The sequence below is a fragment of the Zerene cesonia genome, chromosome 28, assembly GCF_012273895.1.
Source record: "Zerene cesonia ecotype Mississippi chromosome 28, Zerene_cesonia_1.1, whole genome shotgun sequence".
Classification (NCBI taxonomy): Eukaryota; Metazoa; Arthropoda; class Insecta; order Lepidoptera; family Pieridae; genus Zerene; species Zerene cesonia.
In genome coordinates, this window is record NC_052129.1 from 599,754 (window position 1) to 617,538 (window position 17,785).

The 17,785-nt window shown below is 36.1% G+C and overlaps 1 protein-coding gene across 1 annotated transcript in view; it reads left to right on the forward strand.

Annotated features, from left to right (window-relative positions):
- The window catches only part of LOC119837540 (protein transport protein Sec24C), a 12,022-nt gene extending 5,696 nt beyond the window's left edge, over positions 1-6,326 (forward strand). Inside the window, exons 12-17 of the mRNA XM_038363138.1 lie at positions 248-416; positions 869-1,081; positions 1,476-1,670; positions 2,096-2,275; positions 2,536-2,717; positions 4,296-6,326. Of these exons, the coding sequence (XP_038219066.1) occupies positions 248-416; positions 869-1,081; positions 1,476-1,670; positions 2,096-2,275; positions 2,536-2,717; positions 4,296-4,433 (1,077 nt within the window). The 3' untranslated portion in view covers positions 4,434-6,326. The remainder of the gene's footprint in view (positions 1-247; positions 417-868; positions 1,082-1,475; positions 1,671-2,095; positions 2,276-2,535; positions 2,718-4,295) is intronic.
- Positions 6,327-17,785: the final 11,459 nt, after the last annotated feature.

Below are 17,785 nucleotides of genomic sequence, written 5' to 3' on the forward strand. Positions count from 1 at the left end.
ACACACACACACGTCTCAGTCAGTGAGCCAAAATCGGTGACAAACATACAAAGCTAATGAAAAGCGTGTCGAAACGTTACATCACTTTTGTACTATGTTAAGCTCTCTTGTATAAAAGTAATTTAATTTATCTATAATATAATTTGTAAGCTTTTCTTCCCCTCAAAAAAAAAACAAACGTAAAAATTTCTAGCACACTATTATTTAAGAAAAACTGTAATAAATGTACACGTGTGTGTGCGCGCAGGCGGAGCTGGACGGGCCGCGCCTGATGTGGGACGTGCGGCGCGTGCTCACGCGCAGCGCGGCGCACGACGCCGTCATGCGCGTGCGCACCTCCACCGGCGTGCGGGCCACCGACTTCTACGGACACTTCTTTATGTCCAACACCACCGACGTCGAACTGGCGGCTATCGGTGAGTGTGGGCTGCTAAAGGTTTCAAAAAGGAATTGATCATAATGAAAGTGCGTAGAAAATACAGCTTGTAATTTTGCCATATTATGGTTTATGTTATGTTTATGTTTATGCCATATTAAGGGTACCCTACCCTTGTGAAACTTAGAATTCTGTATTGTACGAAAATTTTGTTATGACATTCAAATATTTTTCTCATTTTTCCTCATTTCTCAACCGTAATATGCTGTTGTTAAGAGATTAAGTGTTCATGTGATAATTATTAGGTAATTATATATTTAGATCCTTTTAAAATTCTATATATTTTTACGAATTATTTGAGGCGGGATCACGGGTGACACGCACACGCACGCATTTAAGTTCCACTCTGTGATCGATTTCACATCCTTTAAAAAATTTTCTGACGCACTCGAATGTTTTAAAACGAATAACGATACACATATATAATGGCAGACTCGGACAAGGCGATAGGCGTGGAGATAAAGCACGACGACAAGCTGACCGGCGAGGAGGGCGTGTACGTGCAGGCGGCGCTGCTGTACACGCACCGCTCGGGCGCGCGCCGCCTGCGCGTGCTCAACCTGGCGCTCGCCGTGGCGCACCAGCTCGCCGACGTGTACCGCGCCGCCGAGCTCGACACCATGCTCAACTTCCTCACCAAGCAAGGTCGGTTGCTGCTGCCCACTCTTGGATGGGGTTTAGTATGCGAACTTTTGGCTGTTATTTATCTCTATTTTAAGTTTAAGTAATCTGTAATTATTTCAGGAAGCGTCAATTTTAATTTGCCCTATGGTATTAAAATTTAAATTGCCTGCAAATCCGCAGCAGTTTATCATTCAGATCGATATAAATATGTACATCGCCTGTTTAGTTTTATATATATAGTGAGCTAAGCATTAAGTTCAATTTGCAAATTGCAATATGGGCTACCCTTTTCAAAGCATTAAGCATAAGTAAAAAAAGTAAAATAAGTAAAAAAAAGCATAAGTAATAAAGATTGATATTCCAATATGAGCCCTATTAGAAGGCACATAAAGAGTAATATCGGTATCGGTTGCAGCGGTGTGGGCGCTGCGCGAGGCGGCGCCGCGCGCGGTGCGCGAGGGGCTGACGGCGCGGTGCGCGCGCTCGCTGGCCGCGTACCGGCGCCACTGCGCCTCGCCCTCCTCCGCGGGACAGCTCGTGCTGCCCGAGTCCATGAAGCTGCTGCCGCTCTACACCAGCTGCCTGCTGCGCTCCGACGCCGTCGCGGGAGGTGCGCGCTTCATTCGCTACCTCCGACTGATAAAACTACCTAAAGGAATATACCTCGAAGGATCAAAGCTTCCTTATGAAACAGCTACTTTGTTAAATTAAATTTTTAGTTTTATAGCATTGAAATGCTTTTATAAATGAGAAATTTTTTGAAAGAATAGAAAAAATTCGATCACGGGGCGGGATTCGAACCCACGTTTCTTGCCTAACCGTAGTTTTTCTATTCTTTCAAAAAATTTCTCAGCTACTTTGTGAACTGACTCGAACTATAGACATAATGTTTTTGAGCGAAGTGAACGACGTTATTTTGTGTTTGTTTCTGTAGTTTGCCGTTTGTTTTTACAATTTTATGACTTCGATCGATATAATCGACCTGACTTGTCTCTGAGCTTGTAATTTAAACAACATAATGAACTTGGAACACAGGACCGGACCTGACGTGCGACGACCGGTCGTGCGCGATGTACCGCGCGCTGGCGGCGGACGTGAGCTCGTCGGTCGTGTACACGTACCCGCGCCTGCTGCCGCTGCACGCGCTGCCCGAGCGGCCCGCCCCGCTGCGGGCCACCATCGACAAGATGAGCGACCGGGGCGTCTACCTGCTTGGTGAGTGGGGGGGGGATGATACGAAAACATTTTACGTATTGACATAAGATAAAACTGCTCAAGGCACCATCTGGGTTAATCTTTTGTGCTTTGGCAAATTTTTTGGCTTTCGGCGATTAAAATTGTAGCAAAAGTTGGAAAGTAGAGAAATTTATTTGAATTCGTCAATAATTACACTACAAAATTACTACTACGTAATTAATATGATTTAACTTTAACTATTTACTGCGAGCTAAATTTAGTTCATCCCGCTAATACAGAAAATGGCGTGCACATGCTAATCTGGATCGGCTCGCAAGCGTGCCCGGAGTTCGTGCGCGACGTGTTCGGCGAGCGGCTCGACGCGCAAGTGTGCGAGCTGCCCGACAGGGACAACGAGCGCAGCCGCGCCGCCAGGGAGCTCGTGCGCAACGCGAGGGAGCTGCGCAGGAGTGCCATGCGGGTGAGTGGGGGAGGTCGAAAGAGATGAGGTGACCCGAAGGCGTTTTAAATTACGCCATATAGTAGCCTTTACGTTATTCGGATTTGATACGTCTCTTACTATATCTCTATTTTTCCCATAATGTACTCTGTGTATTAAGGCATTAACTATCCAGCTTTACTTTCCTACACATTTCCCATTTATGCATTATTTTTGAGCAATACAGCCAAAAATTTGAACGCTTGCTCCTTTCTATTTACATAGTACCTATTAGCACGTTATGAAAGTCCCGTTGGCATGTGATGGTCTGCAAATAACTCCTGCACGCGCACTCACTAAACGCACGTTGCACGCATTCTCGCACGCGATCCTGTCCGTCCCCCGCACGCCGCACGTGCCGCTCGCGCCGCACGCCGCACGTGCCGCACGCCGCACGTGCCGCAGGTGGAGGTGGTGCGGCAGTTCGACCGCAGCGAGGCGCAGTTCCGGCGGCTGCTGGCGGAGGACGGCGGGGCGGACGGCTCGCTGTCCTACATCGACTATCTGATGGAGACGCACAAGCGGGTGCAGAAGTTGGTGTAGGTTATCCGTTGTGGATTTCAGGGATTTGTTGGGTTTATGGTGTTTTTTTGGGTTTCTGGAGTGCGGAAGGCTTCGAGGAAGTCGGGGTAGCTGTGAGGGTTTGTGGGGAAATTATGGAAGAAGTTTCGGCGAAAGTTGTTGGTGGGTTTTTGCTTTGTTGGATATTATGTCCGGGATGTTTTGGGTGCTTTCTTTTCTTGAGAAGACTTTTGCTTCAACGGAAAAGTAAAATTCCAGGTTCGCGTTTGTTGGGTTATTTTTGTGTATTTTTGGTCAGTTTTGGCCGTTTGGTTGCTTTTTCGGGAGTTTTTGCAAAGAGGTGCATTGGGAGTATCACAAGTTCATCATCGTTTTAATGCTTTTGGGGTTGCTTAATCAGGTTAAGGTGGAATCAATAAATGAACGAGTTTGCAGAAATAACATCTCATATACATTTTTACCCACTCATAAATTTTCCACGCTTTTTTACATAAATAATAATTGACAAACAAGAGCTTTTTGTTTTGTCTATTAAAATCCAAAACTCATTATTTCAGATTTTTTGTGTTTACCGCATGTGTGTGATAAAAATAGTTGTAGTAAAAACACAAAGTGTTTTCTCTCATATCATGTGATGTTTTTCTAAAAACAAAACAGTTAATGTTTTTATCCCTTACGGATAATATAACAGGAACAATATATACGCACTATAACCCTACTTATGTTATAAATGCACAAGTAAATCTGTCTGTTTCTCCTTCACGCCGAAAGCACTGAACTAATTTGGTACCAAGACCTGAGGAAGGATTATAAGTAGACAAGGTATTATCTGGGAAATGTTAACTATGCGTGTTTTCCTAAAAAGCGGTGGACGGAAAACTGGTTTTATTATAATATTTCAGGTCATAACTTTGTATACATGTAATATAATGTACATTTATTGCCAGATAAATAACTATTATTTTATTTTACTAATATATTTGTATATATGCCTCATAAATAACTTTAACTAACACTTCTTGTCCCTCGCAATTCCAGCTAACAATAATGCGACAGCACGACAAGTTGGAGGCGGTGCTGCGCCACTTCCTGGTGGAAGACCGCGGCGTGGACGGCAGCTCCAGCTACGTGGACTACCTCTGCCACATACACAAGGAGATACGCAACCTGCTCTAGCCGTAGCCGCCTCGCCGGCCGCCCTATGCGAACTTATAGTTTTTGTTACACGAGGGTTTCTGCTGAATAATTGGGGGGGTTCGATTTTATTGTATTTTTGAAGGTTCTCCTTCTACAGTAAGATACATATGAAGTTACTATATGTATATAGGTATAGGTAACATGAAGTAGCGAGGGGGAGGGGGACCTGGGGGGAAGCGAAACTTAAAGACGTACGTTAATTTCTCCATCTTACCCTGAAAAAGGGATTTTGTTATGAAATTCCCATTCAAGACTTGATTGCGTTCATAATAATAGTAATGGAAGGGGTTGAATTAAAGGGGGGGGGAGTGTTTTAACTGACCTTCACCAAGGGGTCACTTCTAGGAGCCACATAAAAATCTATTTTGACTCTACGCAAATCGCTATAGCGTCGATAATATTAGGATATTAGGAAACAATGGGTCACTAAGTACACTCTTCGTAAAGGGTGGGAGAGGTATGTTTAGGGTTCCGTAAGTCGTTTGACTTCTTTGTGCTATACGCTCGAGTACGCTGGGCCATATAAACTCGAAATTCGCGATTAACGGAGATGGGGTTTTTCCATTAAACAAACATATGGGATTTGTCTACAATATGATAATTAATACGTGACTAATTTTAGGGGTTTTATTATTTTTTTTAGACATTATTATATTCAGTCATAGTGTAGCATACGACTAATATAGTATCTTTTTGTCTTCTACTAAGAGAGGAGTCCATGATAACTCGCTTAAACTTACAAAAAACAATATTTTTCGTTTAATGGAAAACCCCCTGAAAGCAATTATTCCAAACGACAAAGTTTTTGTGCTATGTAATAATAATATTGTTTTCATATTATTCAAACAGTATGGAGCATGTGTATTTTTTTATTTCGTTATTACGATGGAAGTAACCGATCAATTGTTATGTGTAATCGTGATCTTATGTTAGATATAGACATGATATTATATTCAGAATAAAGGCTTGTTCACACGGTACTTGTATTGTAGGATATTATTTGTATATGATACATTTTTGACATCGTTTGTTTGATTTCATGTTCTCTGAAAATCGTCTGAGATTAATTTATGACCAGCCTAGATATCATAATCTAATGTAAATCTTAACTTCATACAAATTACTTGTTTCATTTTTGTATTGATGATTTTGAATGAAAAACAATTTTGAGTAATTTATTTTAATATATTCGATATACTTTAAGCAAATTGATCGTAGCAAGTACTACAATACAAAAGTGTCGTGTATTCAAGCCTTTTTATATTACTAACTGTATTTTAATTGTATTATTAAGGGAGATTGATAAATTATAGCGCAGTTCTTGTAAATAATATAATTATTGGTTATAAATTGTGTGAATTTGACACGTGTCGGGTGTTTAAATTGATTACGGTTAAATGTAAATTAATTATTAACAGCACAACATGTACGTGTTTTAATATAAACCTGATCGATAAAATATTGAAATCGCTGTGTAAATCTGGAAATTCTGTGAAATAATGCTATTTCTTGTGTGGAACTTTGTGTTACACCTGCGTAAGTGGAGACTGGACAAAATCTGGATTTTAATAAGGACTAAATTTAATCAACTTAAATACCTGACCCAAATATTGCAATAATTCGGAACTTAGCGTTACTACACTTGAATTTTAAATAATATTAAATTCAATTCTATATACGTTTCAAGTGTAATAAAGCTATAGTAAACACATAAACCACATTATTTTCTAATGTCAATTTTTGTATTGATACAATTGTATTCCAATGTGCACTGGACCTTATCGTGATGTCAAATGTATTTAGTGTAGATTTATTCAATTATATTAGGTGTAAAGTACGATTGGAGTGTAAATAAATATTGGCATTATGTTATTTTGTGTTTTGTTGTATTATTTTTCTCTTCATGAAAACACTATCGAATATGGTCATTCATTATTGAAGGGGCATGTATGTATTATAATTCTTATGAGTTGCGATACAAACATAGAACAACATATTTAAAAACATATTTCCGACATATCACTACACAGTATGAAACAAAGTCGATACCTCTTTGTCCCTAAGTTTGCTTACATCTTTAAAACGCAACGGATTTTAATGTTTTTTTCTTTTTAAATATATAACGATTCAACATCCATTAAACTACTCCGAATTTCACGCGTAAGAAACCGCAGGCAAAAGCTAGTACATCATAAGAATAAAACAAAACCTGTCGAAGCAATTACGTTTATTTTTCTGTTTCCATATTTACTATTTTCTTCCAAACCACTTTCTTTTCGTTGATTTTTCTTCTGCCATAACGAATGTGTTTCTTGCCTAGAATTCGAGAAATTTTAATCAATAATTCAAGTCAAAGTTAATTTTAATTTAGAAAAAGTCATAATTCAAGTTCAAGTCATCGAAATCGATTCACCCAGTAAAAGTTATGAGGTTACAAACACAAAAAAACAAAAAGTCGAATTAAGAACATCTTTGTAAGAAATCTTATATAATACTCTACACTCAATACCAACTCACTCTACCTTCATGAAATATATATATGTATTACTATGATCTTCTTTTCTCTTCTTCTTCACTTCAATCCTCTAACAAAAGGACAGCTGGATATTTGCTGTATATTCTCCCCCTATGTGAAATAGACCTGTAATCGCCCTTGCACGATTTTAAGCCTTACCTCTTTGGGGTGCAGTATTTCTATGATGGGACCCCGATATTTGCAAGGTATGCAGTACTTGGGGCAGGCGTTCTTACGCTTGCAGCCGGTCGCCAGGGTCCACATGATGAGGAGCAGGAAAATAAATAGGAATTTCTTTGAGGACATCGTTCGGTGGTGTTACTAAAAAAACAAGTGATTACGAATAAATATAGTTACATAAAACGTTCAGTTTTATGACTTATCTACTACAGTTTAATATAATGGTAGGTCTGTCTTTCCTTAAGTTCTCATCGCTGAAAGTAATGACTAGAAGAGAATAATATAAAATTCAAATGCCATCTGGACACTAAGCTACTTTGTAAGAATTAGAGAGCGAAAGAGCTGTATTATAATAGTAGATATTATTGTTTGTTTTCCGTGGAACAATTGTTTTACCGGATATATAACCTAGAAGTAAAAAATCACCTTTATACTTTGCACGGATCTAGCTTTCGGTCCCCCAAACTTGTTGCAGGGGCTGCATTCGTGCCTGAGACAGTGCTTCCTGCTTCTCCTACAGGCGTTGGTCGCCTCCATCACGGATAATGCGATGTGAAAGAACACCAGGACAAATTCGTTTATGAACGGCATATTTGCTGTTGGCATTAACAAGGACTATAGTATAATGAATTGGGATAAATTTTGATACTCACATAGTTGAAATATTAGTGATTTGTGGCGAAAAAATCTCGAAAGTTCGATATACTGACTATTATATATGTGAATGTAAGTTTGTTTGTACGTTCACGACAAAACAGTTCAACCGATTTGTATAACATAGCTTATAGAGGCATTGCTTTTTTGTGTCAAATAATTACAATAAAATAACCAATTAGCTATATCGATTTTAAAGTCTTTTACTATGAAATTTATATGAGCTTGAAGTGGCTATTTTAGAAATAAAATTTTCGGGAATGTTTGGTTCGTAATAGCAATAAGAGTACGCGTGTTTCGCTGCAGCGGAATGCTACTACGCTAAATGAAATACCAGATAGGTTACTATTACAAATAGTGAAATAACTAAAGAACAGTCAGTTGTTTTAACACCTAAAATGCAATTAACAGTCGTTGAACCAATATATTATCTTAATATACATTCTATGTATTATTTTGCATTGCTAGTCATTGATAGTTTACCTTATTTTTTGCACGTAGCATTAGAATCCGTACAGTCGGTGTAGCGGGCCCGCGTGCAGGCGAAGCAAGACTCCAAGTACGACAGTAGCAGCGTCACCATCAGCACCACAATCTCTTGAAACAACTCTGTTTCCATGCCACTGTACAAAAACTAATTTATTTATACCGCTTCTCCTGAATAAATGTTGAGTGTGAAGTACATTTTATTTTATCGAAATCGGTCAAGTCGCATCCGAGCCGTAACTATGGCAACATTGAATAAAAAAGAAGGACAAACATTCAAAATACATGGATAGATAAATTACCACTATCGTTTGCAGGGCGGTTTGTTCGGATTGCAGGTGACTATCTTCTTACCGCCACACGCGCTCACTACTCGCAGTACTGACAGCAGCAGTAGACCCAGCAGTCGATAAAATATCATTATATGGCCATTGTTTCTGTGTGGAATATTATATAGACTTACTAAATGGCTTCTTGGTGGTAGCCTACTCGATACTTTTCAACCAACTTCACAAAAAGGAGGTTGTAAATTGGAATGTATTTTTCATGCTTGTTATCGCACTTTCGACTGGGCGAACCGATTTTGATGATCCTTTTTTGATTTGAAAGCTGGTGCCTTTCACATGATCCCTTAATTTAAATTCTGTCTAGTTTTGACAATTGTATGGCGTTTAAGTTTTTGTGAAAAATTTTGTAAATACCGCTGAGCTTCATAAATTATGTGGATAATATTTGGCTCGGTGGTAAGTAGGTAATATCTTCGTAAGGTTTCCATCCTATAGTGATTGAAGCCGCAAGTTAAAATTCGTATATAATTAATTAGTGTATGTTCAACAAAATATTATATTAATGATATCTAACTTAAGACAAATTTGTGGCAACTACACACACTAGCATATTTGTATGTACATATCCAGCCTATAATCGACTCAAAAAAACTTATTCTTATTCTTAAAATCAATCCTATCCTACTAATGTTATAAATGCGAACGTTTGTAAGGATGTGTGTGTGTTTGTTGCTCTTTCACGCAAAAACTACTGAACCGATTGCAATGAAATTTGGTACGTAGCTGGATAAATGGAATAACATATAGGCAACTTTTTATCCCGATGTTCCTACCAGCTAGTTATAAATAAATAAATAAATCATTCCTGCCTCTAAGAAAAACTTAAGTTCCCAGCTGAAAGCGGCGTCCATAAGACACGAGGCGATTGTAAATCGAAAGAGCAGCCACGGTTTTAGTTTACTTTGCATAATTGCTATAAGAATACTTTATAATCCATGTAAAAACTTAGTGTATTCTTCGCTACTTTGCGACTTTCTAAGAAAAATATCTTCTGTGCCTTCCTAAGTGAAATATGTTCACTTTGATCGATTTAACATCAAAGCAAGCCTAACGCAGATGCTTCGCTATAAAACAATATCTCACATCGGATGCACACAAGGCTTACACTCCTCTAGCATTCCAATATTGGCAGTTTTATGCAATTTCCATAACACTCAAGTATAAAATCCAATTTCGAACCCGATTCTGTAGCAACGCTGCGGTGCGCCAATATCTTGCGAGCTGCAGTCTCAATTTAACATTAGATATTCCGCAACCTCCGAGTGCCTGTAAAGAGAAAATTTGATATTGAGTCTTTCCACCGACATCTGCAACAAAATCTATTAATTCTAATTAAAATATGCAAGTAGGCCTACAAAAATGGTGGAATTTGACCCAAATCAAATATTCTCTTAAAATAGGGGTTTATACTTAGAAGAGTAACGGAATGAAAACAATGCGGTTGAGATGTTTAAGACGTCATTTAATGTCAATATAAATATACTACTTATTCAAGACAAGAGTTAGAGGTAAAATATTTAAAAAATTAAGTTCGAAAGTTTCTGTTTGAGGGCAAATGTATGTGAGACCACAGCGGATGGTTGACTACACATACAAAGGATCTGTACTGCAGTTGACATATACATAGTCTTTGTTCTTCATGTTCGCGGATTATTACATGAAAATTTCAGTCGTTGAGTTATCATTTCAATGTTATGTTAATGTCAAAAAATTATACTCTAATTGGGACGAAGCTTGGTCTATTGCCTTTCAAATTTGAAACATCTTTGCTGTTCATTATTTGCGGTCAATAGTTGCATATTTTGAAACGGTAGCATCATTAGCATTTTGAAAAGAAATGTCTTTGGTGAGGATTTTGTCGGCGTTATTCCTGCTTTTATAAATGAAGCGAGATTTCTTCAAAATCCTGTTATAATTTATAATTTTCTTTGCACCATGTTTATACTTATTATTTCAGATTTGCTTATGCTGTTGGTTCAAAGTTTCTATTCCTTAAATGGTCCACGCCGGCACGGTGCTCTGCCAGTGCAAGCGATCTTCTTCTTGCAAGCGCTTCCAGTGGCAAGTATTGACATTAGAGTAAAGAGAAATGTGTAAAAGAGAACCCAGTTCAGTTTGGCCATTGTGTCTGAAAGAAAATAAAACATACAATACTCTTTAATAAACTATATCTGAATAAAGTGTGTATGTACTACAATCTAGAAGTGTACAATGTAGGTACACAGTAAACAGATTCAGTTACAACCTAGACAGGAAAAGGACGGAAGCAACGGAACAGTGCGGGTAAAAATCCAGAACTGCCAATCTTTTAGATTATGCGAGCGAAATCTGGATTGGAAAGCCATTAGTTCTTACAATATTGTTCGTAATATCTCATCTTAAAAATAGTTCCAGTTCTGACCTAATTCATCTTATTATAATGTCCACGTTTGCTGTTGGATATCGTTTATGCTAAACACTCGAATTTCAATTCCGGCCGCAAGATTTATGCGACAGAGAATTGTTTATCGTGACTTGATATATGTATCAACTGCGTCGGATACGGCAGCGATTCAATCCAACAATATATTTAGATGTCTAACTCGATAGTTTACAGGTGAGGCATTATTTCTCTATGAATCATTCAACTGTTTACAGAAAACTACTGCTTTCATGTTAAACAGTATGAATAAAAAGTTATTTACTATATAAGACTCTTCTTTTGTTAATTTGGTGTGGTACATAAAATTGTTAAATAAACAAATAAGTTTAAAGCAACTATCAATGGGCCATTAAACAAATCTAGGTAAAGACAGTGATAGTCTCTATAGGATTGTTCTCTATAGATGTATAAATATTTTTCAGTGAAAAGATACAGGCTCGGTCTAGTTTAGACGACTAGTGTCCATAGTTTTAAGTTTTTTGGTTCAAGAATTCAAGCCACATATATATGCAATGTCAATGTAAGGTATGGATAAATCAAGATTTTTATTATTTATTTAAAAGAGAAATTTTCAGGGACTGCTGAAAGTCAGTACTGCGCATTACGTGTATCACATGCTGAGTAGCTACCACGTAAATGTAAAATGTAATTATCGTAATACGAAGCAAATCAATTATATATATTAAAAGACCTGTATTTCCATTGAATGTACATGCGACAGATGCAGAAATTATCCAACAATCCTGGTAAGCAATTGAGTCATCAAACCTGAAAGCTTAGAACCTTCAAAGGGCTTGCAATTGAAATGCACAAGTTCAACATGCATAAAGGATTGATCTATTCTAGTAACTTAAACTCCATATACTCACATATAGTATCACTTGCCGCACGGCGCCGGTTTTCTACATGCAATATAGACCTTGCGTGTGCAGCTGTGGACACCAGCAATCAGCGTGAGGAGGGAACCAATGAGCAGCAGGGCTTCGTGGAGGAGGCCCATCGTTTACCCTGACACCATCGTCTGTAACAAATCTATAGGACTACCTACGTGTAGTGTAACACATTCAGTAGTCAGGGGCGGTTGTAAGTGTAACTGAAAGCAATGAATAATCAACTACACAAAATTAATGATGTGTAATTGAAAAATACCAAAAAGGCCAGGGAATTAAAAAAAACGAACGGTTTAACCACCTTCGATGCTAACAATTATAATTATATTGTTAAAAATATTGTTATGGTAAATACTAACAGTAGAAGTAAGAAAATAATATGATTGGGTCAAATTCCATTTCAATTGTTAAGAGAACATGAAATATCAAACATATTGATTATGTTCTGCTAGTAAATAATTTATCCTACTATGTCATACAGAAATCCAATCACAGATGTCTAACTACAATTTCTGTATTTACATATTTAGATAATTTATTGAGTCTGCATATACTCAGGTTTTCTAGCATGGTTTTATTAATATAAATTTTTATTTCTACTTACTTGGGCTATTTTTGTGATTTTTCTCTTATGACGGACTGGAATTTTGATTGTTTGTGCTATATGTCATCAGGATTCTAGAAGTTTTGAAAGATTTTTTCGTTTGTGAACTGAGAATGAAGGTCCCATTAATAACAGCTATTTAAGCTATATAAGTGAGGACTCCTTATAGAATTTATTATTATGAAGTTTTATATATTTGATAAGTACGTTATTTATTTTAAAAGATTTGTTCATTTTAAAATGTTATTAGCCATTCAATAAGACTATTAACAATATAAATGGTATACGTAGGTAACGCATTTTCCATTATCAAAAATAATCATTGAAATTGGGATTGGAATAAAAGTTTTGATGACGCAACCAAATTTTTATCCCCTGTTCAACATATGCTTCGCTTTTCAAAGTATAGGCCCTAACCACAGATCGCATCAACATCAGTTCAGTAATTTAGCTATGAAAGCGTCAAAAATATTAACGTTTTAAATACATATTTCATCATATATCTGACCGAATCACCATGAAGGCAGTGGCGGACTGACCTTGTCACAGGCCCGGGATGGCATAGTTGAATGAGGCCCTTGGTGTATTTGGTAGTTTATTTGATTCACATCTTATAATTATATGTAAGACCGATAAAGTATTATAATTAAAGAATGTTGAAAATTAAGTTATTATATATAACATAATATTATGCAACATAAACCTTATACTTGTAGTATTCATTATATCATTTTCGTGTCTTCATTTTACTGAAATATTCAATACTGCAGTGAAATCTATTTCTTTTGGAACTGCCGCTGAACCTATGACCAACTAAAGATATGATAATTATTCAATCATAGTAATCAATATAAACACGTATATGCTTATTTGTCTAAGAGGCTCCCAACCCAAACTTCTTTTTAAATTGTTATAAAGTAATTCAAAGCTTATTTGCGTTTTGATAAAGGGAATTCGCAGCCATTTGGAGGCCCCCAAGACCTGAGGCCCGGGGCCTACTGCCCCATTCGCCTCCTCTTAGCCCGCCACTGCTTGAAGGTCAAAGGTTACCCTGAAGTATGCTCCACCTTCAATTCCACTACAAAACCATGACAATACTTTCCCAATTAACATCTGTTAATTATTTGAAGGTTTAAAGAGACTTTGTAACAACATTCGTAAATTATATATTTGACCCTGACTTTGACCTAGAATCTCTCACGAAATACACGTGTAGTTTGTTTGTTTAGCTTTTCTTTGGGATTGCAGTAGAGTTTATTATAAAGAATTTAATAAAATAAAGATAATAAAGTAAGAAGCATAAAATAAAAAGAACATTGAATGCATAAGTAGGCCAGACAATCAAAGCTAGTGCGTTAAAGCAGATTTTTAGCGGACATCTTTGCATGTTTTTAACCGATTTAAAAAAATAACTAAGTTCGACCGTATATTTTGTGTTTGTTTCCACATAACTTTAATGTTTAGATTTATAGCATTGAAAAGCTTTATAAATGAGAAATTTGGAAGAATAGAAAAAAAAATTCTCTTCATATCTTTTTACTAGGGGAACTGTTTTTTAATGACTCTTTTTATTTGTAAGCTGGTGCTTACCATGTGTGACAATTTGAAAGCGTTATAGTTTTAGATAAAATTAATAGACTATTATTTATTGTGGGAGTCGAGCACGCTTCGGCACGAATTGGGCCAGCTCGCACCGGGGAAGTACCACACCCCCACAGAAAACCGGCGTGAAATAGTGGCATGCCACTGTGTTTCGTGCGGTGAGTGGGGGAGCCGGAGGCCCGTTTCCTTTTCCTCACCCGTCCCAATCCATTCCTTCTTTCCAGTCGTTAATCCATTCCTTTTCCCTTACCCCAAAAAAGCGGGCAGCGCATTCGCAGAGGCACTACCTTTGCGAATGTTCATGGGCGGTGGTGATCGCTTACCATCAGGCGAACCACCAGCTCAGTTGCCCGCTGGCATAAAAAAAAAAAGACTAGCTATTAACTATTCAAAAACTAACTGGTATTATTAGGTACGCATCAGCATTTGTTAATACAGTTTTTATTGTGCTGCAATTTTAAATCAACATTAAAAAAGCCTTTTTACTTACTTGTGTCTTATAATACGATAGTGCTATTACATACTTTTTGCAAATATCAAGTAATTTTTTATTTGAATAATAATAATTAGTCACGTTTCAATATTTTTCCCTTTAATTTTTGTTTTTTTTTTCCTTTTAATTGGCATTATACACTAACGTTTAAACAATCACTGGTTCGAATCTCTTAAGATTTTATACGTGTTATGTTTTATTTTCTAACACAGTCATGTGCAAATAGATATAATACCATATTGATATGACCAAAAAGTAGTTTATTCTGAGATTCGTTACTCAATCGCGCATAATTGCAACATTTCAGCACTAGATAGGGCACAGATAATGTATAAATTAGATTAATATCACAATTATAAACACACACCAGCAACCTAATTTAGATTTTATGTTATTTCTTTTCGTCTTAAATGTTTTTCTTATTTCCTTCTGTACATTGTTTAATGTTTTGCCTTTTTTGTTAGTTGTTGTTAGTGTTTTTGTGTGTAAATAAATGCATGTCTATGTCTAATTATTTACCCTGTCCCACTGAATTAATATATTAGATAACAAAAGTGACTAACTACGTAAAAACTATCCCCAATCTTGGGAAGAGTATCTAGCAAATTTATTTACAGTCCACTAAATTGGTTATGTGGTAGAACAAATAACATCGAACATCCGTGTTTAACATAGAAAAGGTCGAATAACTGGAAATTTCGCGTTCAACATTCATTAATTTTAGCATTATTGAGAAAAATAATTTTGTCTCGCGTATTCATGTCTGAAATATGAATAGGTTGGTACTTCGCATGAAGTATTCGTCAGCACTGAAAGAGTAATTTCGCAGAAATATAAAGATTCGTATTAAAACCGTGATAAATGTATATTAGAAATTAACCTAAGTAAGTCTTAATAAGGTGGAGGTTCCCAATTCGTCGACACGGTTTTTCATTTATATTTACTTCTTTTTTCATACATGTTGCTCGAATCCGAAGACGCCTGATCAATTCGGATGTTATGGAGGATTAATGTGAAGCACCGAGTTTGAGGTCACTTTATTTTTACTTTTTCGAGTTGATTAATTTTTCCTTTCTGAAATATGAAATATCATGCATATCATACATAGTTGTAAACTATATATTTTATATTTCAGAAAGAGTTTCTAAAACAATTACATAATTTTAAGTAATTACATAACGAGCAAGTAGTATTTATTAATCTCGGATTAATCATAGTATTATCATGCCTTTCAATCGAATGGAAGATTAACAATTTGACTTTACTTAATAGCAGCAATTAATTCCAGTATTAAAAATATCTTCAATGACATTAACATGTCCTTTAAGTATTTTTCTACGAGTTTTCCCTTTAAAATACGACAGTAAACAAAAGTATATAACCTTAGAAATTAACCATCTAAAATAAAAACCCATCAAATAATTACCTATCACGCGGCATTCTAAAACTTTATATGGTATTTATAGAAAAGTCAACAAAATTATGGAAATTTTATAATATATCATAAATTTGTTTTTAAAACTCTTCTAATATAGAACGCTATTCATATAATTACTAGCATCAACTCAAAAGAAATAAAAACAAATATTCCCGTTTCCACACTACAATCCAGCTATATCAAACTAAGATTATCCGCTATATCATCAGCTATGCATTTATAAAGTTCTAAAAATACAAACGGGGAAGAGATTATTAATTTTAAATTCGCGGCGGTGCGACGTGCGTGCACGCTGCTTTCTTGCACCTTTAAATCTAAAATATTTTCAATAGCCCAAATCGGAATACGTTATATAGTGCCAAAAGTGTAAAAAAATTTAATTTGTGAGGTGATACTTGTAAGTGAGTCATTTATATACGTTTTGTCGTGATGAGTTTCATTTGAGTGTTGCGTTGTGGCAAGGGGATCTAGTTAATGGTAAGTATATAAAACTGCCTTATAATCTCATATTTTAATATAATACTGATTTGGTTTCAAATTAATAAGATATTAATATATTAATAAGGCTTTATCTAGAATACATAATAATAGTCAGAAATCAATAATTCTTGGTAGAACTTAGTGCAAAAGCCAGATTGTTAAAATTTGTATATTCAATAACTTAAATCCGATGCAGTTATTCAAAATATATGTTAATAAGATTTATGAGGCGGTAAAAAGTTTACGAGATTAGTTAGTGGATAATGTTTAGATATTCTGAATGATAGCTATTTGAATGTTTAATATTATTATTTATATATGTACACTTTGACGGTCGGATTTAGTTATTTTTTATCATTCTAAAAACTCTCACCTACATTTCACGTATCGCCATGACATATACACCTAGACATTATACAAGCAACGATATATGTGTCAGAACACGTGGAGGGAACTCTCCAATGCGTGTGAGAATTCAACCCACTACGTTATATTATACATGTGAAAGTAATTCTGTCTGTCTGTATCTTCCGCTTGCCTAAACCACAGAACCCATTCGGATGAAATTTGGCAACCCGATAGTTATAACCCAGAAATCTTACTCAAGCGGTAACTATCTAAGTAAAGCCCTGACACTGTCTACCTTTAACGACTAGTTAATAAGTTAAGATAACTAGTTAATAAACAAATTACAACAAACAACGCTTAAATTAATGTAATTTATTCCTCCCTCAAACAATTGTCAAGCGACTGACGTGAAAAATGTTTGACAAAGGTCGATATAAAGCTAGAAGCTCTCAACGCTTAATTACGACCACGAAGCACGTGCTCCTTTATTAAATTCTACTTCTTGTGGGCGGTTTTACAATTAACTTCCAACCTATTGTTATTGTGTATTGTACGAAAAAATTAAAACCGGCTTGAACCAGTTTTTTACTAACTGTGTGTAAATGAAGTCGGAAACTATCTAGATACTAATTTCAGTTTGTTGAGTTGTAAAACATCTAGCTATATCTTTAACACGCGTATTTGTTTCTCTACGGAATAATAGCTTTTAAACAAGTTAACCGATTCGGTTGTGATTTATTAATTTAAAACAACTTTTCAACAGCCGAACTTTGAAAAATACGTATATATTTAAGTTTTCATATATGATGATAATTTACTATTTATATATATACTTTGATAGTTAAGAGTGTGTTCGTTAGTTGGTTTGTTTG